General features: G+C 35.3%; 2 protein-coding genes across 2 annotated transcripts; both read right to left on the minus strand.

Annotated features, from left to right (window-relative positions):
• Positions 1–672: 672 nt before the first annotated feature.
• LOC132192003 (uncharacterized) lies at positions 673–2,201 on the minus strand. The gene has a single exon (XM_059607175.2). The coding sequence runs from the start codon at positions 1,485–1,487 to the stop codon at positions 1,023–1,025; it is 465 nt and encodes a 154-aa protein (XP_059463158.2). The 5' UTR covers positions 1,488–2,201; the 3' UTR covers positions 673–1,022.
• Positions 2,202–18,599: 16,398 nt separating this feature from the next.
• On the minus strand, positions 18,600–22,501 carry LOC132162170 (nucleolar essential protein-like protein). The gene is made up of 7 exons (XM_059572434.2): positions 21,854–22,501; positions 21,428–21,520; positions 21,013–21,157; positions 20,788–20,898; positions 20,625–20,707; positions 20,487–20,544; positions 18,600–18,861 (listed from the first exon to the last, which is right to left on the minus strand). Exons 1-7 carry the CDS (start codon positions 22,142–22,144, stop codon positions 18,782–18,784), a joined length of 861 nt encoding a protein of 286 aa, XP_059428417.2. The 5' UTR covers positions 22,145–22,501; the 3' UTR covers positions 18,600–18,781.

The raw sequence follows: 22,501 nt of genomic DNA on the forward strand, positions 1-22,501 counted from the left end.
TGGTTGAACAAGATTGCAACAATCGCGGGACAAAAACTATGGTCAACACTCACGCAACAATTTGCTCAAGCGAGTTTGTGATCATTTTAATTAAGACTAAATTTATAATTCTTCTATTATGGTTGTTGTCTCTATCTTCTATTTAAGAAAGATGGTATGACTTTCGAATAGATGTTATTCTTTAGTTTTATCAATAAAAAACATTATTGAGAGAGTTTTTATCAGATTTTTTTCAATTATCTTTTAAGATTTAAAAAAGAATTGCAAAGTTTAGTATGTTTATATTTAGCTTCTTACTACACCATGTTGCATCAAAACCCCATTCAAAGACATAACTAGCTATTGCAGTCACTAATTTTAAAAAGCTTATACGAGACTCGCATGCTCGGATAAGTGGTCAAAGAACCCAAAATTTATTTGACCATGTGGGTTATATATGCATTATCTCACATTAATTACCCAAACCTATTCTTATAATGGATCGAGATTCGTAACAACTAATAATTTGGACAATTGATATAAAATGGCTCGTATAAGACCTACATGCTCAAATAGGTGACCCGAAAGTTTAAAATTTATTAAGCTAATTACGGTGCATCTTATCCCCCATAGAATACCTAACACAAAAGTCAATGAGACAGCTCTACTAGCGGATCTCCCATGAGTGGACAATTCAAACCAATAGTAAAGTCCATCTGCATTAAATAAACCATAACCTTTTGCAATGTACAAAACATTCCCAAGTCATGCATACATTACAACCATCCACACATGCATTTGCATGCCTACTTGACACATGATCACATCCACCACATTACACCTCCCTCATGTCATGTACATACATACACCCAAAACCAAAACTTCAATGAAAAATAAATAAAGTACGCCAACTGTGATCAGTGAAAGTAACTGCAAGGGCCAAGGAGAGGGGCCATTCATGTGATACGCAATTTTTTTTTTTTTTTTTTATTAATATATATATTATTTATTATTATTTTTTTTTTTACAGTCTTTTTCGTTTTTTACCGTTGGGGGGACTCGGACTCCCTCTGGGAAGGACTTCTCCAAAACCCAGTACTGCAAAACCTCTGCCACATCTCCTTCTCCAGCTCCATCGCCTCCCTCTCCGACTCCTCCTTCTGGGCCGGCTTAATCTCCGACGACAAGCCGTTCTCCGCCACAACGGGGTGAATCTGTATCTCGGTCTCGTCGCACGCGCACGAACACCGGCGGCGCCGCGGCGGAAACAGGCCATTCTTGACCAGCTTCTTCCTGCGGTTCCTCCTCAGCGCGCGCCGCCAAAGAGTCGACGGGACCTTGTAGATGGCCAGGTACAGCAGATTCACGAGCCCGCAGGGGCAGCAGCAGCACACGGCCGCGCACTCCGCAGCGGTGCCGCCAGCGACCTCGGCGAACCGGCAGCTCCCCGACGAGGCTTGGTTTGTCAGGAGCGGTTGCCGGCGCCAGCCGATAGTCTGGCTAGACATTATTTGGTTTGGTTGGTTACCAATGGGGTCAGAACGGAAAATTAGGAAATGGGTTCAAGAATTTGGAAGGAAAAAATGGGATGGGATCTTGGTTTTTTGGTTCAATGGCAGAATTGGGTGGGTTTTGAAATGGGCTTCGGAATTCTTTTCTTGGCATTAGAAAAATAAAGATAAATCTCTGAATCATAAAACCTTAACGATTCTCGAAAATCCCGATTTCTTTTCAGAACAGAGGATGAGAATCTCAATTAGGCTTGGAAATTAACCAGAGAATCAAAAACCGCGTATTAAAACAAAAAAAGAAAATATTCTTTCTTTGGATCCTGAACGAGGGAGAGAACGAAAGCTGGAGATCAGCAAATCGATCAGTCCCTTGCCCAAGGATCCTGGGAAAGAAGAACACCCCCTTCCACCAAAAAAAAAAAATTTCAGAGAGTGGGAAACGGAAGCAGAGCCTCCATGAGACGAAAACAGAGTGACACAAAAAACCCTTCTGTCAAGGTTCAGGTTCTACACGAAAAGCCTAAAGGGTCGGGCCAAGTGGCGAGGATTACGGCGGAGGGAACTGGATCTTGTTGGCTTCAATGGAGGTTTTGACGGGTTCTTGGGTTTATTTGGGTTCCTATAACAATGGAGTTGGATGTTGAACGCAACAGGGTGGGCGGAGTGGGAGGAGGGGTTGTATTTGTATATGAAAAATAAATAAAAAATAAAAAATAAGTGTGTTTATTTTGTGAAAGCACTTGAAGACAAGGGTACGTGAGGGCATCTATCTCATCTGACTGCGGAGACAGTCAATTGGCAATCAAGCGTGGGCAGAAAATATTGGGATATTTACTTCACCAAAGACTCCTCTATACAAGTCTAACCATTAACTGGGGGTGATTTGCGTGTTGGGTTAGGGAGATTTGTGTTACATATCAGTCGGCTTTTATCAATCCGATCCATTTAATTAATTAGGTTAAACTCTTTAATTTTAATTTTTTAATTTCATTTTAGATTCGCAAGTTATATAAAAAATTAATTTTGTTTCTCAATGATATGATATGTCGTCATTTCATATATTATATTGTTTTAGTAAATATAGGAATAAGGTGATGAGACAGTGATACATTATTTGAGAACTAATGAAAAATCTAGCACTTCTACCGTCAAGTATATTTTTCACTGATAATAATAATAATAATAATTAAAAAAAAATATGAAAGGATAGGAATTAGCATGAGTGGTTGTTTGACGGGCTAAACTATCTTGTGGACAAGGAGGTCGATTTGGAGGTGGTTGGAAGTAAAGTTAGAGATTAGATTTTATTTAAGATTAGTTTAGATTAGTTTTGTTATTAATATTTTTAAATTAGAGATAAACATGTGTTTATTTGTATTTCAATTATTTAGTTATTTATTTTAGAATCAATATTGCATTTGTTATATTTGTAGGAATTTTATCTCCAAGTGAGTGTAGGAGTTCTACTTCATGTTTAAGTCATTGTAATGTTCCTTTTTAAAGATTGATATTTTAATAAAGAGTAATCAGCAAATTAATCTCAAACATTGTGTTTGAAAAATATATTAAATTTCCTCAAAATCTAAAATATTTTGAATTTCTTCCGAACTTAAAATCTATCGTCTTTACATATTCATATAATAAGTTCAACCACTCCCAAAGTAGCCATAATAGGTGGTCAAACTACCTTTAACCAAAGAAAAAGTTCAGCCATCATGGGTGGTCAAACCACATTTAGCCAAAGAAAAAGTTCAACCATCCCAACATGACTGATTTGAAGTGGCCAAATCGTTTCTTTGGTTGAGGAGTACTTCCGTCACTCCAAACTAAAAAATAACCACTTACTCAAGTGTGATCCGCCCTTTGGGATACCCCAAAAACCACAATTTTTTTTTTTTTGTTTTTATAGTTTTTATTTTATCCTTGTTGTCACAATCTGAGCCAGAAAAAAATGCATTGCATCAGTACAAATAATCCCTTGAAACCCTGTTGACGTACACCATTTGAGTTCCATCAATCCGATCAGATTCTTTTTGGTTTCTGCATTGGAATATCGACGAGGGTGGGGTCTATTAGGTGGTGTTTGGCAAATGGATTGATCTAGACACTGTAGTTGATGTAAATTGATGTGAAGAAAAAGAAAGAATGTTTTGTATAAAAAAAAAAAATTAAAAAGTGGTATGAAAAAGTGAAAAAATTTTGTTTTCTAGTGATTTTTTTATTTGAATAATAATAAGAAGTGAATGATTTAATATAAAAAGTGAAAAAATTAGAATGTTTTAATGTTAATTTTTTTGAAAAATGATGATAAATAGTGTCTGAGCCAAGGCCAACCCTTTTACCAAACAAGGCCTTAATGTTCATCAATCTTTAGATGGCACGACAAAAACGAACCCTATCGACAATTACATCATTTTTTTCTCAATTGGCTCTACTTCCAAATATTCTCTCTTGTATGTCGTCTCTCTTCTCTTATCGCCATCCCTCGTCCAACTTAATCGCCCAAACAGCTCATGCAAAAGTAAACCCAAATGGCTCGAGCCAAAATTGGACATGGGTCGAACCACATGATCGTTCAAATGGCTTGGTTGCCACGTGACCGACACCATTGGTATGCTTAAAAGAAACAGTCAAAAACCCGACCAATAGTGTCGATAATTTAGTCCACATTTCATAAGATAATTTTCTTTGTATAAATTAAGATGACACTGGCTTTGAATAATGATCCACATCGGACAAAAGTGGTCCTCCTAAATGTTTTCCCGGCGTGATTTACCGTGGTCTATACTTGGAAGTGCAGTCAGAGACTCATCGTGCCCACGTTCATTGCACAGTTTCTATACAACACTCCAGTCCACGTCAGAAGACACGAAAAAAAAATATATCTACGCGTACTTGACGCGGACGCAGAGAGACCGCACTGGCTGTATCCGACGTGTCGATTTGATAAAAGATAGTGGGAAGCAATTTTCACGCGCTGATTAAGCGAGTAGGAACAATGAGCGGTTCGAGAACGTACGAGGACTGATACACAACTCTATTACTGTTACCACGTGTCGGCATAATGTAAGCTATTTTGGTTTTTTTTGACCCGAAAACCAAGTGGAAGTACTGTGTATGACAAGGATGCGGATCGGATACGGAGCGGCAAACCCGGCATGTGAATGCTTTTGGAGGCAAGTGGTTTGTGGAACCAGTACGTGTGACGTGTCCTCCAACAATATATACAACCCACTGATCAGGTGATTTTGAGTTTGCCACGCTCTCTTTGTCGGTTAATGATTCTTTTAGAAATTTTTTTAAATAATATACCCTATAAATTTTTCAAATTAAATATTGGTATTTAATATTTATCATCTGATGACTTTAATATTTATCGTAATTTATCTCATTTTAAAAAGTGATAAAATGCTGACATAAAAAATCTCAACAACTTAAAGAATTTTATATGGCTTTGAATTTGAGTCAAAGTAGATGAATTTGAGTTTTGAGAGTTAATAAATAAGAATTAATAATCTAATTAAATTGATTAAGTAACTAATCATTGGCATGAATACATTAAATGATATAAGATTAGAATCAATATATTTTATATTTTATGAGCAAATAATAAGTTAATCAATAAGCTCAACCTTGAACTTGTTTAAACGTATAGGAAATAAATGAACCGTTAAAACGTATTCTAGTTTGGAAATACAACTAAACAAATTAACTTTAAACTTTTAATGCTTATCTCGAATTTATTATATCCTACTCCCCACTCCCACCACATTGATCAATAAAGTTAAATAAATAAATAAAAAGAACAAGTTAAGTATTCCCACGATTCTTGCATGTGGATTAATTATGGCTTCATACATTATAATTGAGAATTGACATAATGTGACAAGCGATGTAACATGATGTTTGATATGTCAACTCTCTTGCACTATGTTTATTGGAAAATATTAGGTATTTTTTTAATGTAACTTTTAAAATTATTGTTGAATTTAAGATTATTATTATTGACTTTTAATCTATTGGTAATTTTAAAAATCACATCACAATTGAGAGAATACCATGAAAACAATAGAAGAGTACCTACCATTTCTCATGTTTATTTAAAGGAACTTGTATAAGTCTCTTTTGATTTTTTTATTTTTTGGTAAAGTCCGTGATTTGAGAACAAAGGGCTCAACCCTTAGGGTTATGACCCAAACGTGATCCACAGCCACGAGTGTGGATAAGATTATTATTATTTTTTTCTTTTAAACCCTTTTAACTTTCTAAATTGCATTACTACTCCAACTTACCTTATTTCTTTCTTTCTCAATTGTTATTTAAGTTTTTCTATTTATTTTAACTACAACTTATCCTTATAATTATTATTTGTTACTTACTTTATACAATATATATATATATATATATATATATATATATATATATATATATATACACACACGAGCTTACTTACGAGCCTAACCGAGTCGAGCTAAACTTGTATCATTTAATATTCAAGTTAAGATTTGTGTTCATGAACGGCTCATTTAACAATTGAGTCGAATTCATACGAGCCGATCTCAAGTTTGCCTATACCCGTACCGAATCACATATGTTATAATAATTTGCCACCTACTTTAGGACGCGTGTCTATATCTAGCAACATCATGTAGGCACATGAACAAGATAGATAGAGGCCAAACCCAACTTTCATCCATTTATTAAAAAAAAAAAAAAAAAAAAACCCAACTTTCATCCACGTGCCAACTCAGATGACATTAACTTTTTTTTGGTTCAAGCATGAATGAGTTCATGTTTGGCATATTCTTCCTCGTGCCAACTCAGATGACACTAACATTTGGCTCAGCATGAATTAGTTCATGTTTGGCACGTCTCCAAAAAATCATGAACAAAGGGCTATACAATATACTCCATCCAATTAAAAACCCTCTTCCACACACAATTATATAATAAATAGGAAAATGTTAAAGGCCCAACTTTTTTGCCCAACATAAATCTAATTTTGAGTTTTTTTTTTTTTTTTTTTTTTTATTTTAAAAATAAAATAAAATAAAAAATGAAAAGAATGTCTGAAGCAATCTTATCTATTTTTTGTTTTTCTTTTATTGGGTATTTTTTAAAAAATGAAAAATGGTATTTTTCTTCATAATAATGACATTTTCTTAAACAAAAAGACATTATTATGAAGAAAAATACCCAATAAATAGGATTGCTTTAGACATTTTTTCTTTTTTTTTTTAAATTTTTTTTTTTTAAAAAAAAAGGCAAAAGTTAGACTTATGTTGAATAAAAAAGTTGGGTTTATATCATGCCTCTAACAAATATATCTTAAAAAAAAAAAAAAAAAAAACTATATAATAATAAATTTGGCCTCCAGGGATTGATGACGTGTAGAATATAATAATATTAAACAATTTGGTGTGTCTCTTTTATTATTGGAAGAGAACAATTCCATCGAGGAAAACAACATTAATCTACATCTTATCCACCGACTTTAATAAACTTTTGAAAGACAATTCCAGAAACATCGAGTCTTTTAAAGAAATGAAAAAAAAAAAAAAAAAAAAAAGGGGCTATAAATTGAATTCGTGTCCCTTATAAAATCATCAGTGTCCTTTTCAAATCATCAAGACATCAAATTGGATTTGATTAATCAGCAATTAACAATTCCCACATCAATGTCTATGACGTGGACGCCACCCTCTAACTAGTTACGTTACTTAAGCCATTTGCCATGTGCAAGCCAAGAATTAATACACCAAAAGTTACATACGGTCCGTAAAAGTTAAAAGGAATTGTGCGATGCGGTTGTAGGTTTAATAACAGCTAATGGGTGGTTATTTTAATATTGCTAGTCGCTTAAAATAGCGGCCATTTAAGAGTATTTTCAATGGAGGAATCATATTTTTATGTAAAATAGTTTTTTAAAACTTATTTTTATCTAGTTTAGCTAAGTCATTTTTATATGTCTCTACATCCGATTAACTATATTTCTATCTATTCTATTAAAATATTATTAAAAGCAATAAAAAATAACCGCTTAAGGTAGTTGCATAATTAGATCCGTAATCGCTTGTACATCATACTAATATGATTACGGTTCTAACCCATTATATATTGTTATTTACTTAATCTTCTTTCTTTTCTTTTTTCTTTTATTGATCGAACGTTGAGAAAGATATGATGTTTACTCTTGAGCTAATTGTAGTTGAGTTATTGGGCACTAGAATAAATATTTTTTACCGGAAAAAGGTTCTTTGTGAAGGTACAAAGAAAAAAAAAAAAAAAAGGTATTGAGTTGAAGCAAAACTATATATTCTTTACCCAAAAAAATAAAATAAAATAAAATAAATAATTTGATCTAACAGTCTCACTTCGATGCCTAAGTTAGTTCATTTGAGAAAAGTATGACCCATACACAATAATTGAGGAGAGCTGCTGCTATACGGTTGTGGCAGAAAACATGGGTTTTCTGCCCACTAATCATCACATGACACATCAGCATTTTAAGAAAAATGCAAAAACTTAAAATGAGAACAAAACACTAAAACAAAAAACAAAATAAGGGCAGTCATGAAAGAACTACCAGCCCCATCTGGTTGGCCGGCGCGGCCAACCACAGGCCACGGGGTGGCCGCGCAGGCCATCCCTAGGCCACCCCTATGCCATCTCGCAGCCACCCCATGGCCATGGGGTGGCCAGCGGGCCACACTAGATCTGGCTAGGGGTGGCTCGCAAGCCACCCTAGTGGTCGCTGGGGCGACCGCGCGCCACCACCAGCAAGATCCGCAGCCACCCCATATGCCCTGGAGTGGCCCGCGAGACACCCCCATGGTGGCTGGGGTGGCCGTGAGGCACCCCAGATCTTGCTGGGGTGGCTCGTCGGCCACCCCAGCAACATTTTGGGGTGGCACAGACCACCCCATGGGCCGGGGCTGGCTTGCCGGCCACCCCAGAATGTTCTGGGGTGTCCCGCGCCACCCCACTTGGCCGACGAAGAGATAGAGGGAGAGAGAAAGCAGCGGTTCTGGGCGTGGCGGAGTGGCTGGGGCTGTGATGGGTTAAAAATCAGGTGCATGTGTTCTCATTTTATTTTGTTGCCCCAAGCTGATTTGGCATTCAGCTATTGGAGGGCTAAAAACCCACCTTGTTTGCCATGACCGAAGTGAAGTTATTCCCATAATTGAGTCTATCTTTTATACCTGGTGTATGAGCTTATTTATAAGGGAAGAGGTAGAAATTAGGGTTTCTACCCCCAACTTGACCTATGAGTATTGTTGAGAGTTTAAATTGGACATGAGCTCTTATTATAGTTCAACTTAGAGTATGACTATCAGCCCAAATTTTTCTAGTAGAGTCCCACTCGAGTTTGGATTGTGTCTCCCTGAATCAGTAGCTCTGTGGGCCTATCGTTGACCTTGAGGCCCAGGATATGATGAGCCGGTTGAGTGAAATTATATATATATATATATATATATATATATATATATATATATATATATATATATATATATTGTTGACTTGTTGGCACAAGGGGAGGGAAAGGGGCCGGTGGATGATTCAAACTAATGATCTCTGCTTCACGAGATTAAGTTATCCCTTGAGAACAATTTGAAAAATATATATTGAAAATGAAATATGTACCGTTTGAACCCCAATTAATTAGAACATGCTCTTTCTTTTCTTTTCTTTTCTTTCTTTTTTTTTAAAAAAAAAATTTATAAGTAATTAGAACATGCTTATTTTGCTATATTACCTTTTTGGGGATGTGTTGTTCTCTTCTACTCTTCTAGTTGCAATCCCTGAGAGAGTCTCTTATGACACATATAATCTAAGAAGTATAAAACAACAAAAATAATAATAACATAATAATAATAATAATATCAACAATCATGATAGTATCTATAATTATATTGCAGATGAAATACTCATACACTACTATATAGTATATATGGGACTTTCATTTAGATGGGTATATATTAAATATTGCCTATTGCAATAACTTTTCAGGAACTAAGAGGTCACCATATTGGATATATATATATATATATATATATATATATATATTAAGTCGTTATCAGGAAATTAATTTGTTTAATTTGAAGTTACTAGAACTGCAAAGTCAGGCAATCAACAAAGGGGGTTAAGAATGTTAGAACTAGTGGCCTCTTGGTTTGACCACGTTTTATATTGTATGAATAGTGTATGATGATTTTTCAACTATATATTATATGTAATTAAATTGATTGAAAATCACTGAATAAAAAGAAAAATCAGTCCATGTGCTTGTCACATGCCATCATATATGGTTATAAATTAGAAACACGTATATAAAGTCAAGAAGAAGTCATTCATCAGTCTCATTTTCTTAAATATATGAAAAATTCTCTCAAATTTCCATAAAACTACATGCATTTGTTGCGGCGACCTTCTGTGTGGTAACGAAAGTTAGAGACTGAACAAATTAAGGCGATAGTTTGTTGTTACTGAAAGGAAACAATTGCCTCAATAAACCTCAAAGTAATTTTAAAAATTATATTTTTATGTTTATTTATCTGCCTGAGTTTTTTTTTTTTTAGTTCCACTTATTCTTTTGAAATCTTGGCAATGGCAAGATAGTGAACATACTACCAAGTCTGATCTTCCACTCATTTGACATCACATAAGAATTGAAAGCTCATTAATCATTATACTCAAATAATGGAAAACGGATTATAGGACTAATTGACAATAAAAGGGGTTGGCACCCCAACAACAAGGCCCAAAAGGTAAATGCAGTACAAATTCAGGAGCAAATTTTGGATTTGGTCCAAAAAGACCAAATAGTAGGCAATGGCATACAAGCCGAGCCTTTTCCAGGACTACACAAGGCGGTGACAAATGTAAAAGAACTCGGTGAAGAGTCCATTGCGGTAAAGGTAACAACTACCGTTAAATGGTTGTTGCAAAGCAGGCATTGCAGATAACCGAATCGGATCCGTTGAAGGATGATCACCGGTGACAAAAGTTTCCTCCACAAGATCAAACCACTTCAGATTAGGGAAACGACAACCCACAACAAACAGAAAATAAAACAAAACACAAACATAAATAGAAAATACTGGAAAACAACAAAAAAGCTACAACAAAAGTACAACCACTCAGAATAGCAGCACAACTAGATGAGAGGCGGATGAAGGTTTTTATGGGGCGCGTGAGATGCATGCGTCGGCAAGTGGGTGGCTGGTCAGAGAGCAGCTGGCAAAATCGAGAAGCTATGGAGCCGTGGAAGGAGGTGGGGAGGCACGTTTGGCAACAGGATCGACAGGGAAGAGTAGATCGGGTTTTGAAGAAACCCGATCTATAACCCAAGCGACGACCAGGAGGGAGGCATGGCGATGCAGAACCGGAGTAAAAATATCATATTTTTATATTTTTATATGCATATTAATATCCTATTGCAGTAACTTGGAACTAATGAGTTGTTTTCTTATAATTATTTGTCATCATATTTAAAATAAAATAAAAAATAAATAAAGAAAAAACAAAAGCACTATGTACAAGTATAATCGAGAGATTAATTTACGGTAGTAAAGTCTATTCAAGCAAGTTGCAGCCCTTCCCCTAATGCCAAAAAAACCAATAAGGTTTGTAGTAAAAGCCACTCTCTCATTCACCGTACAATATAAAACATAAGAAAGAAAATGTAGTGTAATTTAGGTTGAAAACGTTTTTGGACTTACAAAGTGTTACAAAAAAATAATACAGCGAAATAAAATACGGTACCTGTACCTTATGAAAAAAAAAATACGGTACCGGTACCTTTCTTGTACCAAAATAGGATCTAGATGAGTTATTCCATGTGTTTGGTTTTTTGAATTTTTAGCGTCTTCTTTTTCTAGCGGTGGAGCACGCTACTAGAGCGATGCCCACAATATCCATAATCTAAGTCTCACCGATTCAGAAAACCAAACAGAGAAAGATCGCTACTTTCACACTTTTGTTGTAGCAAGTTGTTTCACACACTCATTTTTCTATCTTTTCCAAGGCACCGGCTCACACCGATATGACGTTACTCACTTTTTTTTTCTTTTTTTTTTTTAATTTTCTATTCAAAGGGGGGAAAAGGGAAATTAAAAATAAAAATAAGAAAAATAAGAAAAGATAAGATACAGTACTGCTACCCAAAAGTAGGTGGGAATGAATCAAATAAATAATCTAACCCAAATGGGTAATTCGGGCCGCTATAAAGGGCGGTAAGCATAGATAAAGTTCCGTAAATGGAACAATCTACAAAACAACATAGAATAAAAAGGGGTATGACGTTACTCACTTAATACATTGTAATGGTTAATGTTTGGGCTGCACACTCATAGGTGCCCTTATTCACTTTACAAAGAAAAAGATTTTTTTTTTTTTTCCTGCAGGATGATAGATTCAAACGATTTATAGATTCATCCTAGCCCCATATATCTAATTAACATGCTCAAATAACTTTTTCCAATTGTATATCCCACTCCCTAAAAATTGAAGTGATTGAGAATATCAATCTTGCAGGAGTACTTTTGAAGGCTATTTGGTCGTCCACCCATCCATCGTTGGGCATCTTCAGGCCGATCAAAATGATCTTTGGGCAAGGCCTATTAGTGGTTTTTTTGCTATTGAGGCCCAAAGGTGAGAGTAAGATGTGGCCTAGTTTTTTATTTTTCTAATGGAAAAAATAATAATTTAATGACATGGGTTATTACGAAATTAATTTATTTATTAATCGTATCTAATCGTGTCGGCCCAGTTTGACACGAATCCTATTGTACTAAACCCTATCTTTCTAATTTTGTGACGTGTTTGTGAATTATGTAAAAAATTATAAGCTCCTATCAACTTAAGCTTTTGAGGCAAGTAGTAAATTAACAATTAAAAATTAGACAGAAGGCTGACTAATAGCTGCTTCCATTGATGCTCATCATGGAAAGAGGTGGTTCATGGCCCATGACAGCAACAAGAAGAATAAGCATCCGTCTAAATAAGTTAACTACCTTGTTATAAACTTCGAATACTCATTTTAAGATGAATCTGGAATTTCTTTAAAATAATAAATTCACCAAATAGTAATTTTGTTTTAATCTTTTGAGTTGTTATGCCAGATCAGTCGCTCAAGACATTATCTACCCGGACCCAATTAAAAAAATGGAATCACTTCCTTTTTATTATTATTATTATTATTTATTATGTTAGGGAACCTCTCTAAGGTAAGGCTCTTCGGACCCACCCCTGTAGAGTAAATCTCGGTCCCGTGCACAAATGGAATCACTTCTTAAAGACTCGTTGAGAATGATTCTGATCGAACAAATTCTTTAATTAGTTAGTATAAATATTTGGTGGGTGATACAATCAGAGCCTAAATGAAATGACAGTACCAACCACAATACCTATAATAGCTGACAGATTCCTACAACAAAATGCTAAAGTCCTCAGAGCACTGCACTCTATGGATTACATGTACTCATTTAAAATCAAAGAATTGAGTACCACTATACTTCGCCTCCAAAGCAATGGTAATCATTGAAATACAGTACGCAGCACTCAGAGGGTAACCAGAAACTGAAAAAAAAAAAAAAAAAAAAAAAAAGGGGATCCCAGAGATGATTAGTTAGGAACTGAGAAAATATAATGTTCATGTTCTAAGAGCCATGTCTATGATATAGACAATTTCAAATCCGTACCTAGAATGCTCAACATGCGACAAAAATGATGATAAATCATATACCCTGTATCATCTGGTCATCTTAATTCATTCCTGTGTAAAATTTCGTTTCGATTTATTTGCAATATGATATCCATCAAGCTTTTTACCTCAAACAGCATAAAGAGCAAACAGAAAGGGAGTATATTTTTTACAAGTAATTAAAGGCATCAAAATGCATATTTTGATTGGCAATTTCATAAATAATGTTGGGTGTAGTTTTACTCGGCTGTAAACAAGATTTATGCCTCAGGAGCTACACATGCATATGAAAATTTATTATTGCAGCTAAGACTAGGCAAGTACAAGTTGTCAAATAACCTTAAATCCTTCTTGGATGAGCCCATGTGATTCAATTGCATTAGTCATTTTAATTCAATACCATATCAGTTTCAACCAATGAATACTAAGTTTCCTGTCTCACCTAATTCTGTGTTAAACAAAATGTATTCATACATTTTAACAATACATAGATAGTTACTTAAAAGAGAAATGCTACGCACACTCCCACTTTCACACTCACTGACGTGGCAGTGAAAATCACCATTAGATTTTGAATATATCACTATTGAATTTTAGATTCAATAGTAATTTTCACTGCCACGTCAAGGAGTGTGCATTTAAGAGTATGAGAGTGAGAGTGTGTGTAGCATTTCTCTTGCTTATGTGCATGTGTGCAAGAGCATGGACAGACACTCACATGGTGCACACCCACCCCACCTGAATTTTCTAATGTAATGTCTGGGTTATTAACAATAAGGGTTGATGTAGGAATGGTACATGACAAGTGAGGGTTGAGCAATCCTTGCTCCATTTCACCTAATACTCATAATTCCATCACATTAGAGTTATGTTTATTTATCTGCCTGAGTTTTTTTTCTTTAGTTCCACTTATTCTTTTGAAATCTTGGCAACGGCAACATAGCCAACATACTAACAAGTCTGATCTTCCACTCTTTTGACATCACATTAGAGTTAAAGCTCATTAATCATTATACTTTTTTGTTTTTTTTTTAATCAAATAAGGAAAAGCAGGTTATAGGACTAGGGGTGGGCACCCCAACAACAAGGTCCAAAAAGTAAACGCATTACAAATTCAGGAACAAATTCAGGATTTGGTCCAAAAGGACCAAACAGCAGGTAATGGGATACAAGCCAAGCTTTTCCATGGCCGCACAAGGGGGTGACAAGTGCAAAAGAACTCAGTGAAGAGTCCATTGCGGTAAAGGCAACAATCACAGTTAAATGGTTGTTGCAGAACAGGCATTACAGATAACCGAATCGGATCCGTTGAAGGACGATCACCGACGACAAAAGCTTCCTCCACAAGATCAAACCACTTCGGATCAGGGAAACAACAACCCACAACAAACAGAAAATCAAACAAAACACAACATAAATAGAAAATACTGAAAAATAACAAAAAAGCTACAAGAAAAGTACAACCACTCAAAACAGCAACACAACCAGAGTAGAGGCGGATGAAGGTTTCTGTGAAGCGCGTGAAATGCACCCGTCGGCGAGTGGGTGGCTGGTCAGAGAGCAGCTGGCAGAATCAGGAAGCTATGGCGGTGGGATTGATAGGGAAGAGTAGATTGGGTTTTGAAGAAACCTGATCTATAACCCAAGCGACAACCAGGAGGGAGGCATGGCGTTGCAAAACCGGAGTAAAAATATCATATTTTTATATGCATATTAATATCCTATTGCAGTAACTTAGAACTAATGAGTTGTTTTCTTATAATTATTTGTCATCATATTTAAAATAAAATAAAAAATAAATAAAGAAAAAACAAAAGCACTATGTACAAGTATAATCGAGAGATTAATTTAAGGTAGTAGTCTATTCAAGCAAGTTGCAGCCCTTCCCCTCATGCCAAAAAACAATAAGGTTTGTAGTAAAAGCCACTCTCTCTTTCACCGTACAATATAAAACATAAGAAAGAAAATGTAGTGTAATTTAGGTAGAAAACGTTTTAGGGCTTACAAAGTGTAAGAAAAAAAATAATACAGCAAAATAAAATACGGTACCAGTACCTTTCTTGTACCAAAATAGGACCTAGATGAGTTATTCCATGTGTTTGGTTTTTTGAATTTTCAGCGTCTTCTTTTTTCAACGGTGAAGCATGCTACTAGAGCAATGCCCACAATATCCATAATCTAAGTCTCACATATTCAGAAAACCAAAAAGAGAAAAATCATTACTTTCACACTTTTGTTGCAGCAAGTTGTTTCACACACCAGTTTTCTATCTTTTCCCCGGCACTGGCTCACACCGATACAATGTTACTCAACTTTTAAAAAATAAAAAAATAAAATAAAATAAAATAAAATAAAAAAAAGAAAGAAAAGAAAAGGAAACAGTATTGTTACCCAAAAGTAGGTGGGAATGAATCAAATAAATAATCTAACTCAAATGGGTAACTTGGGCTGCTATAAAGGGCAATAAGCGTAGACAAAGTTCCGTAAGCGGAACAATCTACAAAACAACATAGAATAAAAAGGGGTATGATCTTACTCACTTAATACATTGTAATGAGTAATGTTTGGGGCTGCTCACTCATAGGTGCCCTTATTCGCTAAACAAAGAATTTTTTTTTTTTTTTTTTCAGGATGATAGGTTCAAACGATTTCTAGATCCATCCTAACCCCATATATCTAATTAACATGCTCCAATAACTTTTTCCAATTGTATATCCCACTCCTCAAAAATTAAAAGTGAAGTGATTGAGTATATTAATCTTGTAGGACTACTTTTGAAGGCCATTTGGTCGTCCACCCATCCATCGTTGGGCATCTTCAGGCCAATCAAAATGATCTTTTGGGCAAGGCCTATTAGTGTCTTTTTTTTTTTCGTTTTGATATTGAGGCCCAAAGGTGAGAGTAAGATGACAGATGTGGCCTAGTTTTTATTTTTCTAATGAAATAATAATAATAATAATAATAATAATAATGATATGGGTTATTACGAAATTGATTGATTTATTAATTGTATCTAATCGGGTCGGCCCTGACACGAATCCTATGGTACTAAACCCTAACTTTCTAATTTTGTGATGTATTTATGAATTATGTAAAAAATTATTAGCCCTCTTTAGTATTTGCTATCAAGCAAGGAGTAAATTAACAACTAAAAATTAGACAGAAGGCTGACTTATAGTTGCTTCCATTAATGCATATCATGAAAAGTGGTGGTGGTTCATGGCCCATGACAGCCACAAGAAGAATAAGCATCCCTCTAAATAAGTTAACTACCTTGTTATAAACTTAGAATACTCATTTTAAGATGAATCTGGAATTTCTTTGAAATAATAAATTCTCCAAATAGTTATTTTGTTTTAATCTTTTGAGTTGCTCTGCCGGATCAGTCGCTCAAGACATTCTCTACCTGGACCCGATGAAAAAAATGGAATCACTTCTTAAAGACTCATTGAGAATGATTTTGATCGAACAAATTCTTCAATTAGGCTCCGTTTACTTCGACGTAAAATGATTTCAAGAAAATATTTTTCACATTTTACGGTGTTTACTACGACATAAAATAGTGGTCAAACCGAAAATGATTTCGGTTTGACCAAAAATCCTTTACATTTATGGGGAAAATGGTTTACACTTTTTAATTTCGTAAACCATTTTCCCTGCTCAGCCCAAAAAAAACCCGACGCTCTTCTGATTAGAAAAAAAAAAAAAAAAAAAAAAAAAAAAACCCCCGACTCCTCACCTTCACGCACAGCTTCTCCTTCACCATCACCTTCACGCACAGCGGCAGCTGCTGATTCTCCTTCATCTGCACAACTCATCTCTCTCTCGGCCGAGCTTCACTCTTCAACCCCGACGCAGGTACTCTCATCTTTCTCTTTCTTTGCTGAACCATACGTATGGAGCGATTCAAATCTACGAATTTCTCTTGGTAATTTTCCTTTGATTTTGGTTTCTTTCTCTGTTGGACAACTGGAAATCATTGAGCGATTTTGATTTTGGTTTCTTTCCCTATTAATGTATCAGATTTGCGATTTAGGTTTTGGGTCTAGGGTGTGGATTTTGGAAAATGAGAACTTCTGCGATCTTTGTTGTAATGGGCTGTTTTGGTTGTTGATTCTTGGAAGTTTTGACTTTGAGATGAACCTCAACCGAATGGGTTTTTGTTTCCTTTTGATTTTCTGGTTGTGTGATGGCAAATTGTGGTGGATTTTCGGTGGCTCTTGGCTCTTTGCTTGGTGTTTTCTCTATGTAAGGTCTTTGTTGGATTTTCGTACTGAAAGTCTTTTGTGTATTTGAGACGGAATAATTTTGGCTATCCAACTGTACTGAAAGTCTTTTGTGTGCCTAGATTAAAAGAAATATCAAGCTACAGTTTCCTTTATTTGTTAAAGTTGAAAATCGTCATAATTACATGACATACATTTTTTTAGTTGAATCTAAAAAATACATCAAAAGACTTTTCTAGTATCAAGCATTGCTTATTGCACTTGGTTGCTGAACTTCTATCATTTTTCCACACATCATATTATTGCACTGCTTATTGCACCATGTGAGACTTAAATTTTTTGGAATTTATTACTCATTTGTCACTGAGAAACAATTCCTATATAATTTATTGCTTATTGCTTATTTTTATGTTGTTTGTAGATGGATGAAACAATTCTTTCGACAGTTACGACCACAGTTGCATCTGTTCTTGCTTGGTTGGTGGAAGGTTCTATAGATCGATTAGGTCTATTCATCGACGTTTTAAGGTTGTACTTGGCGGAGTCTTGACGCTATATAAACATTTAATTAAACAACCTGACGTTTTTGTGGTTGAATTTTAGAATTCATGGTATTTTTTATTTTTTATTTTTATTTTTCAAGCAAGATGAAAGTAATGTACTTGCCCTTTCATATATATCAATCTTCCTAGGCGTGGAATATTCGTAATATTGATATATGGACATTTTTAGATACAGTACTTTCAAAATACTTTTTCTATTTTTTTTTTTTTTTGAAAAAATATAAAATTCAAAAATATTCTCAGATAGGTTGATTGTTTTTGTCAAATTTTAACAATCAAACATAAATTATTTTATAGGTTAATATAAAATATTTTTAAAAAATTAAAAAATTTATTTTCAGTACAGTTGAATAGCTAATATAAAAATTAATTGTTTTTTATATTAATAGTTTTTTTAAAAAAATTAAAAATAAAATAAAAATTGTTTTTGAAAATATTTTTTAAAAAAATTGATTTTCCGTGCGTGCGGTAAACACCGTAAAATGTTTTCAGTGAAAAACATTTTCAGGAAAAATGACTTCCCTAAAAATATTTTCCAACGAAAACCATTTTATGTCGAAGTAAACGGAGCCTTAGTTAGTAATATTTGCTGGGTGATACAATCAGAACCTAAATGTAAATGACAATACCAACCACAATACTTATAATAACTGACAGATATTGCATAAATCCTACAACAAAATGCTAATGTTCCTCATAGCACTGCACTCTATGGACTACATGTACTCATTTAAAATCAAAGAATTGAGTACCAACTTTTTAAATACCATTGTTGAGAATAGCAGAAGAGAGTAGGGCTCACAAGATACTATACTTCGCCTCCAAAGCAATGGTAATCATTGAAATACAGTACGCAGCACTCAGAGGGTAACCAGAAACTGAAGAAAAAAAAAAAAAAAAAAAGATCCCAGAGGTGATTAGTTAGAAACTGAGAATATAATGTTCATGTTCTAAGAGCCATGTTTCAAATCTGTACCTAGAATGCTCAATATGCGACAAAAATGATGATAAATCATATACCCTATATCATCTGGTCATCTTAATTCATTCCTGTGTAAAATTTCGTTTCGACTTATTTGCAATCTGATATCCAAGACAAATTCTCAAGCTTTTGACCTAAAACAGCTATCAAGAGCAAACAGAAAGGGAGTATATTTTTTACAAGTAATTAAAGGCATAAAAATGCATATTTTGATTGGCAATTTCATAAATAATGTTGGGTGTAGTTTTACTCGGCTGTGAACAAGATTTATGCCTCAGGAACTACACATGCATATGAAAATTTATTATTGCAGCTAAGACTAGGCAAGTACAAATTGTCAAATAACCATAAATCCTTCTTGGATGAGCCCATGTGATTCAATTGCATTAGTCATTTTAATTCAATACCATATCAGTTTCAACCAATGAATACTAAGTTTACTGTCTCACCTAATTCTGTGTTAAACAAAATGTATTTATACATTTTAACAATACATAAATAGTTACTTAAAGAGAAATGCTACGCACACTCCCACTTTCACACTCACTAACGTGGCAGTAAAAATCACTATTAGATTTTGGATATATCACTATCGAATTTTAGATTCAATGGTGATTTTCATTGCCACGTCAAGGAGTGTTCACTTAAGAGTATGAGAGTGAGAGTGTGTGTAACATTTCTCTTGCTTATGTGCATGTGTGCAAGAGCATGGACAGACACGCACATGGTGCACACCCACCCCACCTGAATTTTCTAATGTGATGTCTGGGTTATTAACAATAAGGGTTGATGTAGGAATGGTACATGACAGGTGATCAAATTCAGGTTCGGGGTTGCGGTGAGGGTTGAGCAATCCTTGCTCCATTTCACCTAATACTCATAATTCCACGACTTTCAAGATTTAAGAATCTTTTAAACATAATTTATGACAACTTTAGGAACCAGTCTTGTGAAAACAGAGAGAAGCTACTAAATGCTTGATCTGGGACAATTTCGAATGATGCAGCTCATAATCCTGCATTGGGTGGGAAAGACAAGGTGGGATTGAGCCTCTCTGTTACCCCTCCTACTCAGCCAGTCATGCAAGTGTGCGCATTTAATTTTTACCAATTTCTGCTGTGTATCACATTAAGTAGTAAGTTCTAATATTTTAGACACACAAAACAGTTGAGCTTTTCAATACTCAGTCTACCCAATTCGGGAAATTCTTCCCCACCCTCTTTGTAGAATGTTTCTCTTTTGAACTGCCCCGCCTGATAGTGCAGATACCTTCAAATATAATATATCATTTGTTGAGTAATGTTACTTTTCACACCTATTTATTATACTCATATCACATCAGCTAACATGATGTGTTTTAAGTGGCTGGAAAAAAGGAGAGGAGGCTATCTCAAATGCATTAAAGTGATACTGAAAAACAAGAAGGAAATACACAACATGCACTTGAAGAGGAACATGAATGTTCAGAATTTCTACAAAAACGCAATGATGAAATAAGAAATCAATGTAGGATAAATTTACCTGATATAAAATCATCTGCGTAATCTTTATCAATTTTCCCATGGGCCATTGCACCAACCTGAAAACACACAAGTTTTCTCTCAGACAACATGAGTGTGTATTTTCATGTGTGTTAAGCACCAGTTAGCTTGAGCTTACCACAAAAACAAGGTCAACATCACTACCAGCAGAAGCCACATATTGGTTTATATTAACCAATTTATCTGAACTATGTGAGAAGCCTGATGTCAAAGCAAATATTAACATCATTTTCAGTAATGGGGTAGATAACATTGAAAAAATCATACAACTATAACCTCACCTATTCTGCGAGAGTTGATGGGTAGATATTGGGTTACAGGATTCTTGATCACACGCAAAAGTTTCTCACGCTTACCAACAGCAGAAATACTCAGTTTTTGTAGCAGCTGCACTGCAAAACAGCTGAAACTAGTCAACCAAAAGCAAAAATAACTCCCCCTAAAAAGAAAAAGCACACAACACTAGCAAGCTGGTTAGAGGGTTAAAAGGAACCAGCTGAACTTACACATGATACCAGCGAACCGCTTAAATGTCCTTGGAATACGAACGTATGGTTTAACTTCAATAAGAACACCTTTCTCAGTTCTCACATACACAGCTCGCAACCTCCCACTCTTATTAATTCGGCTATCCAAAATCATTAGGAGAGCCTGAATGCAGCAATGCTTAAGATCATTTACAGTTTGAAGTACTAGAAAATAAAAGAATTACATGAAAGATAGCTAATGAAATAAATGATAATGTAGGGCTTTCAATTTTGAAACAATTGCCTTATCCGCAGGACAGCAGTCATCATGATTGGTTTTTAAGATGTTATGCATAAATGGGACAGCATGTAATAAATAGCTAGAAAATTTCATAGCACATCAAGCGCAATGATCGGAGAAAAATGTCAGCCTATGATTGAAAAGTCCACTAACCTGATGAACAATGTCGGGCCTGTAATCAGCAGGATTTCTGTTATTTTTCCGCAAGAAATTGGCGTGGTCATCCGAGTTCAAGAGCTGGTAACTCTGTATGCAATATACTAGTTACAAAAAGAGAAAAAGATTCACAAAAAGCAATGAAACACCAACCACTAAGAAATCCTGGTAAAACCCATTACCCTGAGAATGTAAAATTCATAACACAATGCAACCCAAAACCAAATTTTGTATAGTATAAAAGAAAACATTGCAGCAAAGCCTGAAGAGACCCCAATAAAACTCCCAAAGCAAACGGTTAAACCCCAACCCCTGAGAGCCTAAAACCCATAACACAGCTCCTACATACAACCAAAAATCAAGATTTCATATTTGACAACATGTACATATGAAAAACAGAAAAGAAAAATGTAACTTATTGACCTTTCCAACTTTTGCCACTTCCAAAGAAGCCTTTTCAAGAATGAAGATGATCCCATCTTTGTTGGCATTCTGATGGTCACTTGGGGCGATTGGAATACCCTCGAGATCATTCGCTACCTCTTTTCCTTCTTCTCCTTCCTCTGCCTCTTCCTCATGATTACTTGTTTTCTCTGTCAAAGCTATTTTTGCATCTTGCCCTGGTTGTTCTGCTACTTCTCCTTCTCCTTCTCTGTCATAAACCTCTTCCCTCTTCTTCCGCTTCTTCCCCTTCACCGCAAAAGGCCGCACCATTGTTTCTGTGGCTTCCAACAAAGTTCTGAGCCAAATACAGAGGGAGAGGAATGATTCTCCTTAAACCCTAAACCTTTAAAAGTAAGCAGTAGCAGTCGCAGGTAGCGGCAGCAGCTCTATCGGCGCAAAGGGAGCTGCAGGCGGCGGTAGGTTAGGGTCTTCGAAAAAAGCGTATATATAACTACGAGAAATAGTGTGAGAAATCACTACATTTTTATTTTCTCAATTTTTTTATTATAACCTTCAGCTCGGGTTGGGCGGGTTTTGCCCACCCAGAAATTTAGGAGTTGGCGCGGGTTGGGGATTGGCCATTTCCAGAACCCAGCCCACAACATGCGGGTTTTGAAATTCTAGCCC

The sequence above is a fragment of the Corylus avellana genome, chromosome 10 (genome assembly GCF_965113065.1).
Source record: "Corylus avellana chromosome 10, dhCorAvel1.hap1.2, whole genome shotgun sequence".
NCBI lineage: Eukaryota > Viridiplantae > Streptophyta > Magnoliopsida > Fagales > Betulaceae > Corylus > Corylus avellana.